The sequence below is a fragment of the Syngnathus scovelli genome, chromosome 19 (assembly GCF_024217435.2).
Source record: "Syngnathus scovelli strain Florida chromosome 19, RoL_Ssco_1.2, whole genome shotgun sequence".
Taxonomy (NCBI): Eukaryota; Metazoa; Chordata; class Actinopteri; order Syngnathiformes; family Syngnathidae; genus Syngnathus; species Syngnathus scovelli.
In genome coordinates, this window is record NC_090865.1 from 5142974 (window position 1) to 5160705 (window position 17732).

General features: G+C 44.8%; 4 protein-coding genes across 6 annotated transcripts; 2 read left to right on the top strand and 2 right to left on the bottom strand.

Annotated features, from left to right (window-relative positions):
• Positions 1-225: 225 nt before the first annotated feature.
• Positions 226-3605, bottom strand: ndufv1 (NADH:ubiquinone oxidoreductase core subunit V1). Its single transcript, XM_049751471.1, has 11 exons — positions 3535-3605; positions 2888-2984; positions 2738-2820; positions 2505-2675; positions 2209-2392; positions 1729-1918; positions 1438-1650; positions 1104-1270; positions 961-1042; positions 746-891; positions 226-623 (listed from the first exon to the last, which is right to left on the bottom strand). Exons 2-11 carry the CDS (start codon positions 2981-2983, stop codon positions 546-548), a joined length of 1410 nt encoding a protein of 469 aa, XP_049607428.1. The 5' UTR covers position 2984; positions 3535-3605; the 3' UTR covers positions 226-545.
• Positions 3606-3928: 323 nt separating this feature from the next.
• hcn3 (hyperpolarization activated cyclic nucleotide-gated potassium channel 3) lies at positions 3929-9515 on the bottom strand. 2 transcript variants are annotated; one of them, XM_049751420.2, is made up of 8 exons: positions 9219-9515; positions 7472-8221; positions 5778-6207; positions 5555-5716; positions 5130-5348; positions 4910-5056; positions 4583-4823; positions 3929-4516 (listed from the first exon to the last, which is right to left on the bottom strand). In XM_049751420.2, the coding sequence occupies exons 2-8, from the start codon at positions 7924-7926 to the stop codon at positions 4314-4316; spliced, it is 1857 nt and encodes a 618-aa protein (XP_049607377.1). In that variant the 5' UTR covers positions 7927-8221; positions 9219-9515; the 3' UTR covers positions 3929-4313. The 2 variants fall into 2 exon arrangements, with proteins under 2 accessions (XP_049607377.1, XP_049607376.1); XM_049751419.2 differs by having other exon boundaries at positions 3931-4516; positions 7472-7918.
• Positions 9516-10495: 980 nt separating this feature from the next.
• Positions 10496-14470, top strand: LOC125987224 (phosphatidylinositol 4-phosphate 5-kinase type-1 alpha). Of its 2 annotated transcripts, XM_049751463.1 has the most exons (14): positions 10496-10750; positions 11079-11101; positions 11179-11265; positions 11367-11497; positions 11696-11813; positions 11880-12032; positions 12150-12449; positions 12541-12740; positions 12926-13009; positions 13078-13126; positions 13201-13285; positions 13359-13553; positions 13736-13803; positions 13836-14470. In XM_049751463.1, exons 1-13 carry the CDS (start codon positions 10696-10698, stop codon positions 13780-13782), a joined length of 1527 nt encoding a protein of 508 aa, XP_049607420.1. In that variant the 5' UTR covers positions 10496-10695; the 3' UTR covers positions 13783-13803; positions 13836-14470. The 2 variants fall into 2 exon arrangements, with proteins under 2 accessions (XP_049607420.1, XP_049607419.1); XM_049751462.2 differs by having other exon boundaries at positions 13736-14470.
• Positions 14471-14616: 146 nt separating this feature from the next.
• On the top strand, positions 14617-17203 carry psmd4a (proteasome 26S subunit ubiquitin receptor, non-ATPase 4a). Its single transcript, XM_049751513.1, has 10 exons — positions 14617-14753; positions 15322-15462; positions 15552-15666; positions 15754-15840; positions 15917-15985; positions 16079-16294; positions 16405-16513; positions 16585-16716; positions 16800-16852; positions 16927-17203. Exons 1-10 carry the CDS (start codon positions 14728-14730, stop codon positions 17095-17097), a joined length of 1119 nt encoding a protein of 372 aa, XP_049607470.1. The 5' UTR covers positions 14617-14727; the 3' UTR covers positions 17098-17203.
• Positions 17204-17732: the final 529 nt, after the last annotated feature.

Consider the following 17732-nt stretch of genomic DNA (forward strand, 5'->3'; position numbering starts at 1 on the left):
GATTTATCTATTACATTATTTTTAATAACCAACGGTGTACAATCACAAAGACGTGCAATAATTGCATTTCATAACACTTGTTTATTCCTTTACATTTTATCGATGTCCTATATTTTTAGACAGAATTTAACAAAGGAATTTTAAAAAATGGAACTTTATTATTCTAATTCCAGCGTTTATTCTGGAAAAGATAGTTTTCTTAAAAAAAAACAAAAAACAGGACTATTCCAAATATCATGTGTTTTATTGGCAGGCATACAATAATGGGATGGATGGGTGATCAGACATTCACCCCTAAGCAACAGCTTGCAGTCCACCGAGTCCCACTTTGAGAACCTCTGACTGAAACCATTAAAAACAACATGATGAGTGATGAATAGGAGACCAGAGAAAACTTAAGGTTCATAGAACATTATTGACATTTCCACCACACAAGGAGACAAAAAAAGCATGTCATTTCTTCTTAATTACTTTGTGAACAACACAAGCATTGTAGCGATGAGGTACAGAAGTGCGCTCGCTAAGATGAAGAGCAAGCAGACATTTTATGCGCTGGCCTGTTTCTGTTCTTGGAATTGGGCGATTCGGTTTTCCATCAAGGGCCTAAAGTGTCGGATCAAGCCCTGAAACAAGAGGAGGAACTCACGTTGGGGAAGATGGTGCTCTCAAGTAAATCTTAGGTCTGCTATGTTAGCTTTGTGTCGTCAAAAAGTCAAATGGAGTTGGTCTTTTCCACTGGGCTTACCTGCACGGGCCAGGCGGCGCCGTCTCCCAGAGCACAGATGGTGTGTCCTTCGATCTGCTTGCTGATCTCCCAGATCATGTCAATTTCCGACTGCCGCGCATCTCCTTGCACGAAACGCCACATCATGTTGTTCATCCAGTCCACTCCTTCACGAGAACAAAGCAATTAGCCACACGATGAACGAGATTTAAATTAAGTGCGGCGGAAATTGGGACCTTCTCTGCAAGGTGTGCACTGGCCGCAGCTCTCATGCTTGTAAAACTCAATCAGGCGGGCGATGGCTCTGATGAGGTCCGTCTGGCAAAATAAAAGTTGAATACGATCAGAAGATGCTTATTAGAACGGGACAATAACGTACCGATTTGTCCATGACGATGAGCGCCGCCGTGCCCAGGCCGGTCTGAGCCTGGATGAGGCCGTCAAAGTCCATCAGCACATCCTCGCACACCTTCTTGGGGATGAGCGGCGTGGAGGAGCCGCCAGGGATGACGGCTAACAGGTTGTCCCATCCTCCACGAACGCCGCCTGTATCACAAATGGCAGTTCACGTACGTTCTTTTTTTAATGTATAATGTGCTCAATCTGGAGTTGTTGGAGATCAAAATACATTCAGAAACACAAAAAGCCAATCCAGGTCATGCTAACGTTTAGCTACTGATGTAAGTGTCGGATTCCCGAGGCCTCAAATGTACCTGCGTGCCTCTCGATGAGATCCTTCAGGGGGATGGACATCTCCTCCTCGACTGTACACGGGTTGTTGACGTGGCCAGAGATGTTGAAGAGCTTGGTGCCCGAGTTCCTCTCCCGGCCAAAACCCAGAAACCAGGTGCCTCCCCGGCGGCAGATGGTGGGCGCCACGGCAACCGTCTCCACGTTGGCCACCGTTGTCGGGCAGCCAAACACGCCTTCACAACCCACAACAGTTGTTTATATGGTTTCTGCGGTCGGGTGTTTGACGGCGCACTTCCCGCATGGAGACTCACCCACGTCAGCAGGAAATGGAGGCTTGAGTCGTGGCTTGCCCTGCTTCCCCTCCAGCGACTCGATGAGCGCTGTCTCCTCACCGCAGATGTACGCACCGGCGCCGCGCATCACAAACACATCAAAGTCGTAACCCGAGCCGCACGCATTCCTGCCGATGAGCCCCGCCGTGTACGCCTCGTTGATGGCCACCTGAACACATTCACGTGCGAGATGCTTAGAGACACTTCATTAGGAACATCTGCATTTCACTAATATTTTCTTTAAAACGTTTAAACCTCTTACATCATTTTTTATTTATCTCCTGTTAACTATACACTCCAAATCCATCTATAACTAGACGAGGCCACTAGAGGGAAGTAATGATTAATTTTTCCTCTGGTGGCTTTCAAAGGGTGAGAAGAATCATTTACACAGTTGATTCAAGTGTGAAATAAATCATTAGCCATATAATCACAAAAAGTTGAGGCGTCTGAGCCGACCTGCAGGTTGGACGACTCATTGTAGAACTCCCCGCGGATGTAGATGTAGGCGGCGCGGGCCCCCATGGCCCTGCCGGCCACCAGGCAGCCCTCCACCAGCTTGTGGGGGTCGTTCCTCATGATCTCCCTGTCTTTGCACGTGCCTGGCTCGCCTTCATCGGCGTTCACCACCAGATACTTGGGCCTGAGAGGCGGACAAAACACATTACTACTACTTTCCTATTTCGACAAGTCTGATGGCATCTTAGCATTCAGGAAGATGGGGATGTGTTCTGTATTATGAGTGTGTCTCTGACCTGCCGTCACTGGGCTTGTTCATAAAACTCCACTTCATACCGGTGGGGAACCCTGCACCTCCCCTGCCACGCAGACCCGACACCTTGATTTCGTTAAGAATCCAATCCACGCCCTTGAGAAGGATCTCCTTGGTCTTGTACCAATCGCCACGCTTCAAGGCGCCGTTCAACCTGAAGCACATGTCAAGTTAACCGAAGAATAATGAACTGAATACAACTTTGCCAGGTCTTACTTCCAGTCATGGCGGCCATAGAGGTTGGTGAATATTCTGTCCTCATCTGCCAGTGGCCCAAATGTTGTTTTCTTTGGAGGAGTCTGAGGAAAACCATGTATATTTACACTGTTTGATTTTGTAACTTTAGACTCAGTAGACGGACAGTACCTGTGCGGTGCTGTTAAATCGAATGATGGCGCCTTGACTGAGCGCCGCCGGGGCGCGAGCCACCCCACACACGACAGCCCGAGACAAGGACAGCATCCTGGGGAAGTCAAAATTTTGAACCATGTGTTACAGTTGCTTAGAAATTTGTTTTTAAACACATTCTTTTGGGGTAATATGATAATGTCAACACACACACACAAAGTCTAAACATTATTAATTTACAATCAGGACACCCCCAAACTTTTCAACAATAGTTTATATTTCATAACACCCCCACAAGTATGTGAGTACATATAACATTGTTATGCAAGTGAGCTAATCACAATTAGTAATGCTGACTAAATAAGATCAAGTAGGGCCCACTGAGTGATTGTAACAATCTCCAAATAGTGTGTTACATTTATATGTGCACATCCATAATAATATTTGAACACAGTGACCTCCACGCTAGCGTCGCTACAGCTAGCGGTAGCCTGTGATGCTAGGCTGGCTATCTCTTATAACCTTGTCCGCGTCACGAGTAAAGAGGAAAAATGACAACATCGTGTCCACGCAGAACGAACATGGTGATTTATAATCAAAAGGAATTATATTGAATGAGACAAAGCAGGAAAATGTTTAGTTTGTTTTAGCAAGCCATTACGTACCTGCTCTTCGTCCTGAGTTTATGAAATCCAAACCGGAAGCGCTCTTCACATTACGGAAGTAGTCTGTGACGTCACCTCCTGTGCGACCAAGGCTTTGTTTACTAATCTTATAAATTATGTTTATGTCAATAAATTGGCTACAACGATTTTTTTTTTTTACATATTTTATGTCTTATATATTTACAATGACCTGTTATTTTCCTAACAGGACAAAAATATTTCTTTGTCTGATATAGACACTGGCTCTCTTGGGGTCCAAATCCTAAAGACCAAGCTTTATTTTAAATGGATGGATTTTCCCTGAGTTTAATATGACTTTATACAAACTAAAACAACCACCCCATATATGTATATTGTCTATAACGTGTACAGTTGGAGTTATGACATCAGCACAGCTTATCCCCCCCCACACACACACACACATACAGCATGTGAGATTACAAAAACGGCATGATGAGGATTTCCAACCATCCAGCTGCTGCCAAATCCTGAATGATTGACAGCCATAGTCATAGAAAGCATAAGAGGATGCTAAGCAACGTTAACAAAAGCAAGAAATCATTTGCTTGATTTTATTTCCATAAATAGTGTATTTTATTGGTGAACTGCACGTGGAAGGAAGAATCTTTTGCGGGGGGGAAATAATAATACAATATGACAACAAAAGTGGAGATTAAAACTAAATAAAATGGATTACTTAGTACTTACCTACTGTTGTAATTAAGTATTTTTACTGCATGGTATTACGAGTCATGAGTCACATTTGGTTGTTGCTTTGGTCACTCGTTTGGGGGAGGCTGGTGGCTGGGCCTCCTGGCGACCCGGCCCAGTCGGTCTACAGCCGCGCTCTCGAAGGCCCGCCTCATGAGCGGGTGCTCCTCCAGCACTTCGTTGAAGCTGTCCACACTCAGCGAGTAGAGTCGACAGTACGTCTCGGCCTTCACGCTAGCTGTGCGTCGGCCTTGAGTCAGCAGACAGATCTCTGAAAACGGGAGAATTAATGTTCAATCACGTGTTCGTCAAGTTTTCCAGATAAAAAGTTGGTTACCCCCAAAATAGGCCCCGTCGCTTAGTCTGATCTCCTTGCTGCCTCGCGGGATGACCACGACGGTGCCGTGCTGGATGAAGTACATTTTCCGACCCAGCGTTCCCTCCCGTATGATGAAGTCTGCCGGCTGGAAGACCTCGAAGTGGAGCTTGGTGAGGATCACGGTCACGAAGTGAGGGTCGGTGTTGGCGAAGAGGGGCATGTTGGCCACCAGACCACGACAGTTGTAGCTGACGATTTCCTGTCAAGATGAAGAGAAGTAAAAAAAAGTTCAAGTAATTCCGCTTTCATTTATTGAAATACTTTGTAGCATTAAAAATAGCTTACCTCTTTTAGCGGATCACTGAGCTCTCCCAGGATGCTATCCTCGTCAAACATCTTCCCTTGGAAACGTTGCTCGTAATAATCGTGGATCCTCTGCCGCAAGTCCGCGGGCAGCTTGTGGAACGACATGTACTGTTCCACTTGCTTGTACTGGAGACAAACGAAATAAGAGTGAACTCAACCATAGAGACGGGTCATGTGAAAGTAGGTCACCGAGGTCAACCTTCTCCTGGTAGTGTCGGTGCGAGGCGTCCAAGGACTGCACCAGGTTGGTAGCGTGGCCCAGGAACATGGCGTAGCAAGTGGCGCCCACCACCATGCTGATCATGGTCAGCCACACATCAGTCATGCCCTCCGGGGGGTGGGCGCCATAACCGATGCACAGCATGTGACTCATGGCCATGAACGTGGCGTACGAGTACTGGACGTGCCACGTGGCGTTCTGACCAGGACCAAAGAAACAAGATTTACGTCAGAAAAGAATCCTATATGCAGTTGTTGTACCCTAGAATGCCACAAGATGGCGCTCAGTCTAATAGAAAAGTTGATCCCGTGGAATTATTAAGTCAGATGAGAGGAAAAAACGAACCAGGAACTTTCTCACTACTTCTTTGATCTGCACGTGCTTGATAAAGGGCGTGAACTGACCACCATGTTGTTCTTGGACACCCAGCAGTCTGCGGGGAAGTCCTGCAGCATGGGCACCATGAAGGTGAGGCAGCCGTCCCAGTGGCACAGCAGTAGCATCATGCCGATCAAGTTGATGATGCGCACCACGGCGCTGGCCAGGTCGTACGTCATGTTGAACATCTGAAGTAGAGAACCAGAAGATGTAGTTGTCTGCTTTTTTGTGTGGAATGAAAGCTTGTACCTCCTCCCATTGGTGGACGTAGCGGATGAGTCGGGATAAGCGCAGGAGTCGTAGCAGGCTGAGGATCTTGGTAAAACGCACAATGCGAAGGGCTCGAGCTGTCCGGTACACGTCGGTCGAGTCCTGCAGAGACTCCAGGTCCACCACCAAGAAGATGTAGTCCACCGGAATGGACGAGATGAAGTCGACCAGGAACCAGGAGCGCAGGTAGTGCAGGCGGATGCACTTAGGGTCCAGAATGATGTGGCTGTCCTCGCCCAGGATCCCCGTGCGGAAGTTGAAGACCAGGTCCATGAGGAAGAGAGTGTCAGACAGCATATTGAAGGTGATCCACGGGATGGTGTTCTGGTCTTCGAAGAACGTGATGCCCCATGGTAAGATCACCAGGTTGCTCATCATGAGGAGGAGCATCACTAGATCCCAGTAGAACCTAGAAGGAACCACATGTTCACAACATGGTGTGAGACCATCATCTTTAACACTGCACAGAGAATTTATGCTCCTGTTTTGGTTAGCAACAGCTATCGGCAGTGGCTAATTAACACGCTATCAACAAGCTGACACTGAAATGACACAAGTGGGAGCAGTAAGGTCAGATGACAAGATCCATGACCCACTTCAGGTCTCTTCATGATTGCAGCAACAAGAGGAAGCGCCCTCATTAACAATTCACCCTCGTGTCACCGAACGCACCACAACAATGTCACCACGCTGCTCGACACATCGTCCAGACGTGTCTGTCAGACGTCCTACAAGTTGTCATCCAGGTCTCCAGTGTCCTCCAAAGCTGGTTTTGGGTTTCCTTCCTTTCCCAACAGATTCTTTTTCCATCCGCTGTCAATCAATCCGACGTCTCGACTTCATTAAGGGTTCTTTTTTCATTCGATGCCACGGGATGTGATTGATTGTTATCTCCTCTCGTGTTGCATCAAATTAAGTGGCCGCTCTGGGGTCAATTTAATTTAAAACAATGATTAAAAATCAAATAGAACAAAAAAATATTTGTAAAAATCATATTCACACATTGTTTACTGACAAATATGTTGCTGGAGGAGCTGACGGGGGAAGGCGGGGCCAAAAATAAAGTCAGACAGACGTTTTGGCAGATTGCTAGCTAAGACCCCGGCCTTCTGTCCACTCCATGTCATTTCCCCCTCGGGTCGTCCTTAATTTGCCTCCACGCACCTCTGTATTGCAGCCAAATACACTCAGTGGGACAAATCACACCATCTGACCTCCACCTTCATTTCAAAGGCAAGTTTGGAGCATAAGGCAAACAGTCCTGCCATAATCCCTGCCACAGCTGTTTGCATATTGTTGCATAATAAAACAAGATTGGAATTATTCTCATCATTTCCCCCTCGTGGGTCGGCCGTCTGTCGCCGGGCTGCTTATGTATTGTTTGAATTAGCTGTTATTATTAGGAAGATAAATTGTAATGTCTATTTTTTTGCAAAATGGTATAAAACAGAGGCAGGAATAATAGAGAGGAATATATGAGCGGAGAGGGAGGGGGGGTTACCAAGAGGCTTGAATAATCCAGATGATCTTGTCCTATATACTGTATCAGTAATCAAATCCCTTCATCGCCTTATACCACGTAGTGTATCAGCTGCTGTGCCGGACTCCGAATTTGGGATGTCCAGCTTGTCCTAATGTAGTTGCCGCTTTTTTTGGGACAACTGTGGCCTCACCTGAAATTGCTGTAAGGATGGATGATCCACACTCCGAACGACTTGACCCTGGCCTGCTCGGCGGCGACCCCTTTGTGGCTGCCGAACATGCGCAGGGAGAACTTGTTGACGCCGGGCTGCAACATGGATCCGAGCTGCTTCTGGAAATACGTGGACCGGTCTGGCTCGGCTTCCTCGTAATCGTCGTCAACCTCGTCGTTGTCCAGAAGCCCGGCGGGGTCGGCCGTGTAGTCGTCGTTGTGAGTTTGGACCAACGAGAAAAGAGTCTGGCTCACGTCGTTGTGTTTGTCCGTCTTTGAGGAAGGCGTTCCAGGGCAGGTGGCTTTCTGGGAGCCGCTCCGCCATCGGGAGAATCGAAGACTGCTCCAGCTACGGTAATACGGTGTGTCGGGTTTGTGTCTAGGACTTTCTTTCATGCCCTTCTGGTCACCCAGGCTCCTCGAGGGGCTGGTCATGTTGGAAAAAGAAAGTGTCTACTTACAAGAAGAATAGAGCTGTCATTCTTAACTACTTGGAAAAAAAATCTCGCTATTGTCTGACATGCAGCTTCATCTGTCTCCAGCCTGGACGGATGCAAATTGCCAGGCGGGGAAGCTCATCAAGTAGCCTTCAATAATCGGCTTGTTGCGACACATGCGTTCAATCACCTCCCTCCCTCTCGACCCCCCCCTCTCCCCTTCTCTGGCGCGGCGGTCAAATTGCGGAGACATCCAGGGCTCAACAGGTATGAATTACTCATGAGCGGGCGACCTGTGAAAAAGGAAGACGGAAGAAAGTCAGACATGCAAAGAAACAACCACAGTTGTGATGTAAAAAAAAAAAAAAAAGTTTGTGCGGAAAGTAGTTAGCTCTTTACGACACGAGAGGTTTGTTTGACCTTACAGATGTTTCGGGAATATATTTTTATATATTTGGAGTTTTGGTCCTGTGAGTGACCTGGTCAGCAGCCAAGCAAATCAGTGTCACGGTAGATCACGTTCCAAAAGTGTCACAGACACCGTTGCCACACTTGAGATCCCAATTACAGCTGCTAATGTTACATCGACCAATCACATCATCGCAATTGAAGTGGGAGTAGAGGGAAAGTACAACCGGACAGCATAGCGAGGAATTGCGTAATGACGATATCGTGGCATTCCATGTGGAGTCAGAAGAAGTTTTTGATTGTGGTCATGTGCGGAAAACAGGAAGCAGCTGGTGAACACGTCGGCTGCTATTCGATAACAAAAATGCAAAGTTAGCGTGGTTTTTTTTTTTGGCGGCGTGACCTTTTGTTACACAGGGGATGAGCGGTTTTCAACAACACATTTTGTCCACGGTCATCTTGAAAACACGATAAGAAATTGGCCTCCGGGTTTTCAGGCATGGAAAGAATTCAGAACATTGCGAAAGGGCAAGTTTCACATGATTCATATTGATGGATTTTTTGGATTGGTTCTGTTAGAACGCTTATCAGTCTCTTCCCCATATGTTGGTATTTGTAATGTTCAGCAGATGGTCTCTCAAGTGTTGAGCGGAAAAGAGGGGCGGGTCACCTTTCCCCACCCCCCGGGCTTAATATAAGAAGCCTGCTTGTGAACTTTCTAGATTTTACATCTACGTGCTAAGACCAAAACAAAAACAAAAATACATTAAGTCACTCCAGCCATGACTTTGCTTACACTTCTCCAAGGGTTTCTCATTCTTCTGATTGTCTCCGATGCAAATCTGCGAGGTAATATCGATTTGTGGTGAAATTGCAAAATACCTTCGGAATGATCCACCGCGTTTGCTTCTCCAGCGGAGTCCACAGAAGTCAACGTGCCGTTCCCGCCGGCTCAGCCCACGGAGCATAACCTGGCAGCTATCTGTAGCCATGGTCAGGGTCGCCCCAGGTACCCCGAGAGCTTCTTCCCGAGGAGGGGGGCGGGACACTTCAGGCGTCGTGGGACGGCCATCAATCGACTGGAATCCTGGTACCAACAGTGCTGCAATCTGGGTGGAGATAACAGGGAGGCTGCCGTGCTATGCTGCACCAGGCAATCTGTAAGTCAAAGAAAATATTAGAGAACAGTCAGGATTTTGCAAATTGTAGATAATTCCAATAATGTCAATCACTGTGCAATTTTATTATTATTTTGCTAAGTCAATACTTTTTTATTTTTACTCTTACAGTCTTGCTGTTACGACACTATGTGGCTGTGATTTTATTTCCATGTGTGTGGTTTCAGTGGAAACAGGCGCTGGGCTTGTTCTGCATCGAGGAATTTGGAACCATGACAGCACACTATGAGTGCTGCTTGAAGCAAGGGCACGAACGCTGGAGCTGCTTTGACAGCGGGCTGCCAAACCCGGACTATCTTGGCACGCCGGGCTACACTGCACCTGAAATGCCTGTCGAACCCGAATTCACCTTCGACCCAAATGCTTGCTAAAGGTACAGAAAACTTTAAAAAGAAATGATGATCAGTCATGCAAAAAAAAAAAAAAGAAAAAAATGTCCACAGGTATTCCAAACAGGAGAGGTGAGAGATTTGATCCCCACCGGGTCAACATACTAAAAAACATATTTTGCACTGTTTTTTTGTAAATTAAAAATCACTGTACTCTATCACCGCAATCTATAATATGTCCACAGGAAGTCGCTGTTTTCATGGTCAAAGTTGTCGGTGGGGCGTGCTTTGTTGTTCACAACCTTTTCTGAATGGAAATCTGTACCAGAAAACGGAATAAACATTTTAATAACTTTCCACTGTGATCTACGTTTCTTTGTTTCTCATACAAACGTTAACAAATCGTCAAAAGAAAAGAGCGGCTGTACGCACACTCCCCTTATTTTAGCCTTTGCCTTCAAAATAAAAGATATCTTTGCTCGCTAATGTCTTTGAAGGATAAACAGGAATTAAAAATAAAACATTGAACAAAGAAATTTATCAAATGTACACGTTTATTGTGTATATTAACTCGCACAATGTGCTTCCGAGTTCTGAGCCTGTTTGGTTCGCTTTTATTATTACGCTGTTTACGCTTTAAAACTCACGCCGTAACTTTTTTTCTCATTCTGGTTAAACAACGAAGCTTGACAACTTCCGCGTTGCGTCCTTGTTTACGAACGCGTAATGACAGGATTTGTTTTATATCGCAAAAGATGGCTTTTCATCAATATAATTTGACAATTGATTTAGTGTTTTTTCCTTAATTTAGTTCGTTTCGAGTTTGTGTATAAAGTTTGATCAAGACTCGGAATGGCCACAGCCGCAGTTGCAGAGGAGCCGCAGGGGCTTCAGAGCCACCCTGGCAGTAAGTTTGACGTCATCATTAACGCGAAAACGTAAATAAAACGTGTTCCCTCTACCTACGTGGTTTTTCTTTGTTCAATTGAAAAAATGTCATGCCAAAAATAAACGAGAAAAGGTTGCTTGCACAAAGTTCCGTAATGATTAAATAGTGAGTCGTTCAGGCTAAAAGTTAACAAGGTGTGTCTCGAGTTTTGGCCTCAGCCCAGCCGCACATTTTTAAACTATTTCATATTTAAACCATTTTAAACCATCTTTTTAAACCATAGCTTAAATATTAACTTATGTTCTCACCATAAATAACTTATCACTGTCTGCCAATTTGTCTCCAGATTCTACTGAGGCTGGGAAAGAGGTAAGAAATTATTATCATGTTAGTGTAAATGTGTTCTTTTTCCTCAACTACCTTTTGTACTTAATTGTCCTTACTAGATTCCAGGAATTAGCCCTGCCCCAGTTGTCAAGAAAACTATTGGCCACCGAGGAGTGGATCAAACTGGGAAAACTGTATACAAAAAGGTCAGTATCGATATGCATTGTAGCATCTTAGTAATTATGTTTGGGGGGTCTAATTGGAAACTTAAAATATCACGTGCTTACATCGCTCATTTTCTTTCCAGACTCCCTCATGGGCTCTACAAGGCGCTATCCAGTTGGGAATCACGCACACTGTGTGCAGCTTGGCTCAGAAGTCCGAGCGAGACGTACTGCTGCAGGACTTCGAAGAGGTGGAGAGCATCTACTTTCCCAGGTGGGTGGTCTAAATGTATATTTATTAAAGTGTGTTGTACTGCTCCCCCTGGTGGCCAAGGCGTACACACCAGAAGGAGTCGCACAATTCAATTATAAAAATACATCAAAAACTGCAGATTTTTTCAAGTTCTATTTTGATTTGTTAAGACTGTGTGATTTTTTTATAGACAGTTTTTTTTCCCTCTTTGATTGGCAGTGAGGGTAGCAGTCACACGCCGGCGCACCACTATGGAGACTTCAGGTTCAAGACGTACGCTCCCATCGCATTTCGCTACTTCAGGGAGATGTTTTGCATTCAGCCAGATGACTACATGGTACATTATTATTTTTTATATATTATGTTGAACAACATTTTCAGCTTACAGTGTGTTCTCTGACAGTGTTCCCTGTGTAGCGAGGACCTGATCGAGCTGTCCAACCCGGGAGCCAGCGGGTCGCTCTTCTACCTCTCCCACGATGACCAGTTCATCATGAAGACGGTGCAGCACAAGGAGGCTGAGTTTCTGCAGAAGCTCCTTCCTGGATACTTCATGGTAAGACAAGAAGGAAAAGCAGAGTCAGAAATAATAATAGTTTTTTCTTCAGTCAAACAAATGAGACCCTTGTTCTACTTCAATGAAAGAGATTTCATCTTTCTATCAATCCTCTAGAACCTGAACCAGAACAAGCGGACCCTGCTACCCAAGTTCTACGGTCTCTACTGCATCCAGACAAACGGCACCAACATCCGCATCGTGGTTATGAACAACCTGCTGCCCTCCTCGGTCCAGCTGCACCTCAAATTTGACCTGAAGGGCTCCACGTACAACCGCAGGGCCTCCTCCAAAGAACGGGCCAAGGCTTTACCTACCTTTAAGGACCTGGACTTCCTGCAGGACATGCCTGATGGGATGCTGCTGGATCCCGACATGTACAACGCCTTCTGCAAGACGGTCCAGCGGGACTGCCTGGTAAGAGTCTGGGTACTCATGGGGTGGGAACATTTTACACGGTTGTCACCCAACTAATTTGGTTAGAACACCAATTTTCTTCATTTTCCAGGTGCTGCAGAGTTTCAAGATCATGGACTACAGCCTACTGCTTGGGATTAACGTGGTGGATCATGCCGGAGGAGAAATGATGCAGCCAGAGCCGGCAGCAGAGAGGAAGAAGCCGCAGAACCAGAAGTTCCTGTACAGCACGCCCATGGAGGCCATCCAGGCGGAAGCCAGGGACGCCGGCTCGCCGGGAAGCCACGACCCGTGAGTGTCAAGTTGCGACATGTCAAGCATTCACATGATTCAAAATTTTCCCATTGAACATCGATGCGGATATTCTTATAAATATAAGAAACCAATCCGACATCAAAATATTTAAAATAGTTCAGGATATTCTGAACGATTTATTCGACAGCATTTCATTTTTTTAATCTTATTTGATTTGTCAGCACGGGAGGGATTCCAGCCCGAAACTCCAAAGGCCAAAGACTCCTGATCTACATTGGCATCATTGACATTCTACAGTCATACAGGTGAGCTGGACCATCGGTGGACTTAAAATGTCAAAACTGCTACGACAAATTGACACCTTGTCTCCTAGATTCGTCAAGATGCTGGAGCACACGTGGAAAGCTCTGGTTCAAGACGCGGTAAACATTTGCACTTGTCCTTTAACGATTCTTAAATATTGACAAAACCCGTTGAGTTATTATCATTCCTTCAGGACACGGTTTCGGTGCACAGACCGGATTTCTACGCCGACCGATTCCAGAAGTTCATGTGCAACACGGTCTTCAAGAAAATCCAATGTAAGAATATACTGAATATTTGTGCATCCTGATCATTTAGTAAAAAAAATGACATGTTCATCTTGGATTTTAGTGAAGACATCACCATCCAAGAGGCGCCATAGCACTATAAGGAAAACCGACAGTGGCACAGCTCAGCAGGCAGAACAGAGCGGCAGCCAGAACCAGAACCAGAATAAGCAGCTCATCGTAAAGGACGAGAGCCAGCAGCCCGTAATAAAGGATGAGAAAAACTCGGCGGACAAAGAGGACGGGTCCCAGGAAAACGGTAAGAATGTGAGGAAGGTTGTGTTTGCTGTTGCAACATGAGTTTCTGGCATGTTCCAGCATGTCAAAGTGTTGGAGTATTTTATGCATGCCTGTAAGCAGTCTTTGTATTTGTAATAGATGATTATGTAGAATTAGAAAACTGTTTTTCTATTGTATTATCTTATTTTTGTTGTTGTACAGGTGTAGAGGAAACACCGAAATCTAGTGAGGCGAATGGAAAGACCTGATGATGACTACCATTGAAGTAGTGCCAAAAATAAGGGATTTTTTTTTACCCTTTTCAACTGCACTTTGATTCCGTTTGGACTCCAACAACGTTTTATTGTTACTCATCTCAGTGGAATGCTTTGACTCTAAGATGGTTCTCGCCTTCAGTTCAGTATTTTCAAGTGTAACTTAAGGATTTACCTGAATGGCTTTGGGACAAGAAATGCCGTCCTGTTTGGTGGCTGGACCAAACCATGAGAATTCGAAACGAAAAATGACCAAGACACAATCAGAGCAATAAAAAAAAAAAAAAAAAAAAGATCTGTACATTCACAATAATTTCTGCTTATGCTTAATTTCTATTTTTTATAATTTTCATTCCAGTGTGTGTTTACAATTTTAATTCTCTGGTGATACGGTTATACAGTATGATGTTAATGAGGTCGAGTTATTTTTATCTGTTTTACAATGCAAATGTTTTGTATGCTCATTACATTCACAGGCTTTGGAAATGGTGCAATAATTCAGTCATTGAAGAATCGGTATTATCATGAGTAAAATTTTGGGTGGATTGCTATTTTATGCAAATGTGCCTTATGGACCAAAATCCTAACGTGTATTTATTACAGTTTCTTTTACTGTATGGCATTTTTCACTATCCATAGCATTTTAATCAATACTGTGTAAATAAAAGTGCCTTTGATAAAATGTTGCTTTGTTTTAGTTTTGTATATATATGACTAAATGAACGGGTTTAATTTAATAATACTTCCATTTTATTTCTTTATTCTTCATTACGAATTGTTTAGTTTAGATTGGTGACGTAATGGAATAGGAAGCTGACCCACCAATCACATCCAAGAATGAAAAAACCTAAGGCCAATCATGGACGGTCTTGCTCAGCTGTTAATCAATGGGCTGTGAGCTTGTAAGATTGCAGCTCGAATCAACAAGATTTTTCCAAAATGGTGCTCGAAAGTACTATGGTTTGGTAAGGATCAAATTTATATTATTTTAAGTCGTTTTACGCCTTTAAATGCCTCGCGTAATTTACTGTTAACAAACGGTTTGGTTAAAAAAGAAGTGGTGTTAAATTCACACTTGATATCCATGTCGAAAGGGTGAGAAAATGTTGCAGATTTGGACTGCTAGCAGCGGCTGAGTCATGTAGCAAATACTAGTAGCTAGCCGTATTTATTATTTAATTTTCCCGTCTCATATGTACGCAATCTACATTTAAAACAATTCAGTTTGAATCGTAACAAAACATTTAACAACGGCAAGTCAATGACAAGGAAAAACTAAGAATAATCACGATGTGCTAACCTTAGCATGTTCGAATGGGACCAACTTGAAAGGACTACTACGGGAATAAAGGCCGAACGACTTTAATCTTAATATATACTACTTCACTATTTAATGTATTTTTGTAAATTAAAAAAACACCAATTGTTTGGTAACTACATAATTTATTTTTGTGTAATACTGTTTATTGTGTGTCCTCCTAATACTAAAATCCATTAGACTGGGTATTCAAATGCATTTGTTTTTCTCACCAGTGTGGACAACAGCGAATATATGCGAAATGGAGACTTTCTACCCACAAGGCTGCAAGCGCAGCAAGATGCCGTCAACATCGTGTGTCACTCCAAAACACGTAGCAACCCTGAGAACAACGTGGGCCTCATCACTATGGCCAAGTAAGAACCCTTAAACTGGATTTTTTGGACTTGGAATGCCAATAGATAGTGGACATAATGTGACTGACTGTTCTTCTTTGTTGTCATAGTAACTGTGAGGTGCTGACCACGTTGACGCCAGATTCTGGACGCATCCTATCCAAACTTCATGCTGTGCAGCCTAGAGGCAACATAAGCTTCTGCACGGGCATTAGAGTGGCTCATGTGTGTATCTTGGTCAAAAAGAATCAAACAGTATACATGTGTGTGCACCAGAACTAAACAGACTGTTTGTGTTCTTTTCCTGTGTAGCTGGCTTTAAAGCATCGCCAAGGTAAAAACCACAAGATGCGAATCATCGCCTTTGTGGGGAGTCCCGTGGAGGATAACGAAAAGGAAGTGAGTTCTATTCTAGTGTTGTGTTTTTTTTTTTTTTATTATTACAACTTACTCCAGCTTTTTATGTGTGGTACAGCTTGTCAAAATGGCTAAGCGCTTGAAAAAGGAGAAGGTGAATGTGGATATTATCAATTTTGGAGAGGAGGTGAGGAGAATATTTTTCTTCCTATGACTTGTAATCTTTTTTATATTATGTACGTAAAATGTTTTTTCACTCAATGGTGTCGTACGCATTTAGGAGTTAAACACAGAGAAGCTGACAGCCTTCATCAACACACTGAACGGCAAGGAGGGGGCAGGCTCTCACCTCGTCACAGTCCCCCCGGGGCCCAGTCTGGCCGACGCTCTGCTCTCCTCACCCATCTTAGCGGGCGAGGGTGGCTCCATGATGGGTCTTGGCGCCAGCGACTTTGAGTTTGGCGTCGACCCCAGCGCCGACCCAGAACTTGCCCTGGTAAGCCGACACGATGGGATGTCAGTAAAATGAATGGGGAAAATTAAATATATACATACTTTGAGTTCCAGCCTTGCATTCCAGCGATAACATCCTGAGTATGTTTGCAGGCCTTGCGCGTGTCCATGGAGGAGCAGCGGCAGAGGCAAGAGGAGGAAGCCCGCAGAGCCACGGCTGCGTCGGTGACCGAGGGGAGCGTGCCCATGCCTGCAGTGGATGGTGCGCACGGCCCATGACACCTCTCGGAGTAGCAGAACACATCATCAGGTCTCCCCTTTTTCCCGTTTTAGAATCAGAGGAGGCTTTACTGAAGATGTCCGTGTCTCAGCCCGAGACGGGCGCTGCCGTGATACCTGACTTCAGCAGCATGACGGAGGAAGAGCAGATCGCCTATGCCATGCAGATGTCTCTTGCCGGAGGAGGTCAGTTACTCAACTGCAGAGGGGTGAGGTGTCTTATTCACGAACCTCGATAACTCTTCCCCCCCCATCTTGTCATGTAACAGAATATAGTGAGATGGACACAGGTGTTCCAATGGAGGCTGCAGACTCTGTCAAAGTAAGCAAGCGCTATACAAGTGAGTGATGTCGTAGTAAGCCCAGACAGCTGATTGCTTTTACACACTCACTCAGGAGGAAGACGACTACGACGTAATGCAAGACCCCGAGTTTCTGCAGAGCGTGTTGGAGAACCTGCCCGGCGTGGACCCCAACAACGAAGCCATTCGCAACGCCATGGGCTCCCTGGCCTCCCAGACGGGCAACAAGCCTGATGCCAAAAAAGATGACGAGAAGAAGAAATGAGAGACAACCAACATTTAGACATAAAAAATATCTTGAAACGTTCATGTTTATCTACCACCCTTTTTGTGACTCCTTAAAGCACCTCAATAAACAGCCATTCATCCTTCTTCTGGAATACTTTTCCTTATTAGCCCTCTGCACCACACCATGAAGCAAAATAAAAATTATTGATCACAGCTTACGTTTCCACGTTCTGTATTGAATGACGTTAAATTTCCATGGACCTAAAAAACTTCCTAATTGATTATATCAATAGCATATTTAGATTGTATCGCATGACACTAACAGATAGAGTAATTTTTTTTATAAATACAGTACAGTGTAATAAATGGCTATTTATTTTGATCTGCTTCCAAACAATGCGGCTCGGTGCAATTTGACATTCCTGATTGGAAGGCCGCGGGCACGTGACGGGAAGCGCTTGCGTTTTCAGCTGCAACCCGAGCTAAGGATAATCGGAAATCGCACATCCAGGTAAACAATCAAAAACGCCTCTTTTATGAACCCGAGCATCCTCGCCCACACTGTCTGACGTCACGCCATCGTTGACAGCGCCTAATGACATCCCTATCTTGCAGTTATTTTTATTTTCTCTAAATGGCGAAGGCTAGCCCGTTAGCTCGGTGACCCCCTTC

Bases quoted from the DNA above. Each gene is read 5' to 3' on its own strand.
- hcn3 (XM_049751419.2), bottom strand. From the start codon at position 9,328: ATGGCTACAGATAGCTGCCAGGTTATGCTCCGTGGGCTGAGCCGGCGG. The intron at 5,349-5,554 runs GTCAGTTCACGC...GGTCCTGGTCAG, and splicing joins TGTCCAAGAACAACATGGTG to AACGCCACGTGGCACGTCCA. The intron at 4,517-4,582 runs GTAACCAACTTT...TCCCGTTTTCAG, and splicing joins CGACGGGGCCTATTTTGGGG to AGATCTGTCTGCTGACTCAA.
- LOC125987224 (XM_049751462.2), top strand. From the start codon at position 10,696: ATGGCCACAGCCGCAGTTGCAGAGGAGCCGCAGGGGCTTCAGAGCCAC. The intron at 11,814-11,879 runs GTACATTATTAT...GTTCTCTGACAG, and splicing joins TTCAGCCAGATGACTACATG to TGTTCCCTGTGTAGCGAGGA. The intron at 13,127-13,200 runs GTAAACATTTGC...TCATTCCTTCAG, and splicing joins AAGCTCTGGTTCAAGACGCG to GACACGGTTTCGGTGCACAG.
- ndufv1 (XM_049751471.1), bottom strand. From the start codon at position 2,983: ATGCTGTCCTTGTCTCGGGCTGTCGTGTGTGGGGTGGCTCGCGCCCCG. The intron at 1,043-1,103 runs GTACGTTATTGT...TTATTTTGCCAG, and splicing joins TCATCGTCATGGACAAATCG to ACGGACCTCATCAGAGCCAT. The intron at 624-745 runs GTAAGCCCAGTG...CTCTTGTTTCAG, and splicing joins GCGCCGCCTGGCCCGTGCAG to GGCTTGATCCGACACTTTAG.
- psmd4a (XM_049751513.1), top strand. From the start codon at position 14,728: ATGGTGCTCGAAAGTACTATGGTTTG. The intron at 15,841-15,916 runs GTGAGTTCTATT...TGTGTGGTACAG, and splicing joins TGGAGGATAACGAAAAGGAA to CTTGTCAAAATGGCTAAGCG. The intron at 15,986-16,078 runs GTGAGGAGAATA...GTACGCATTTAG, and splicing joins TTATCAATTTTGGAGAGGAG to GAGTTAAACACAGAGAAGCT.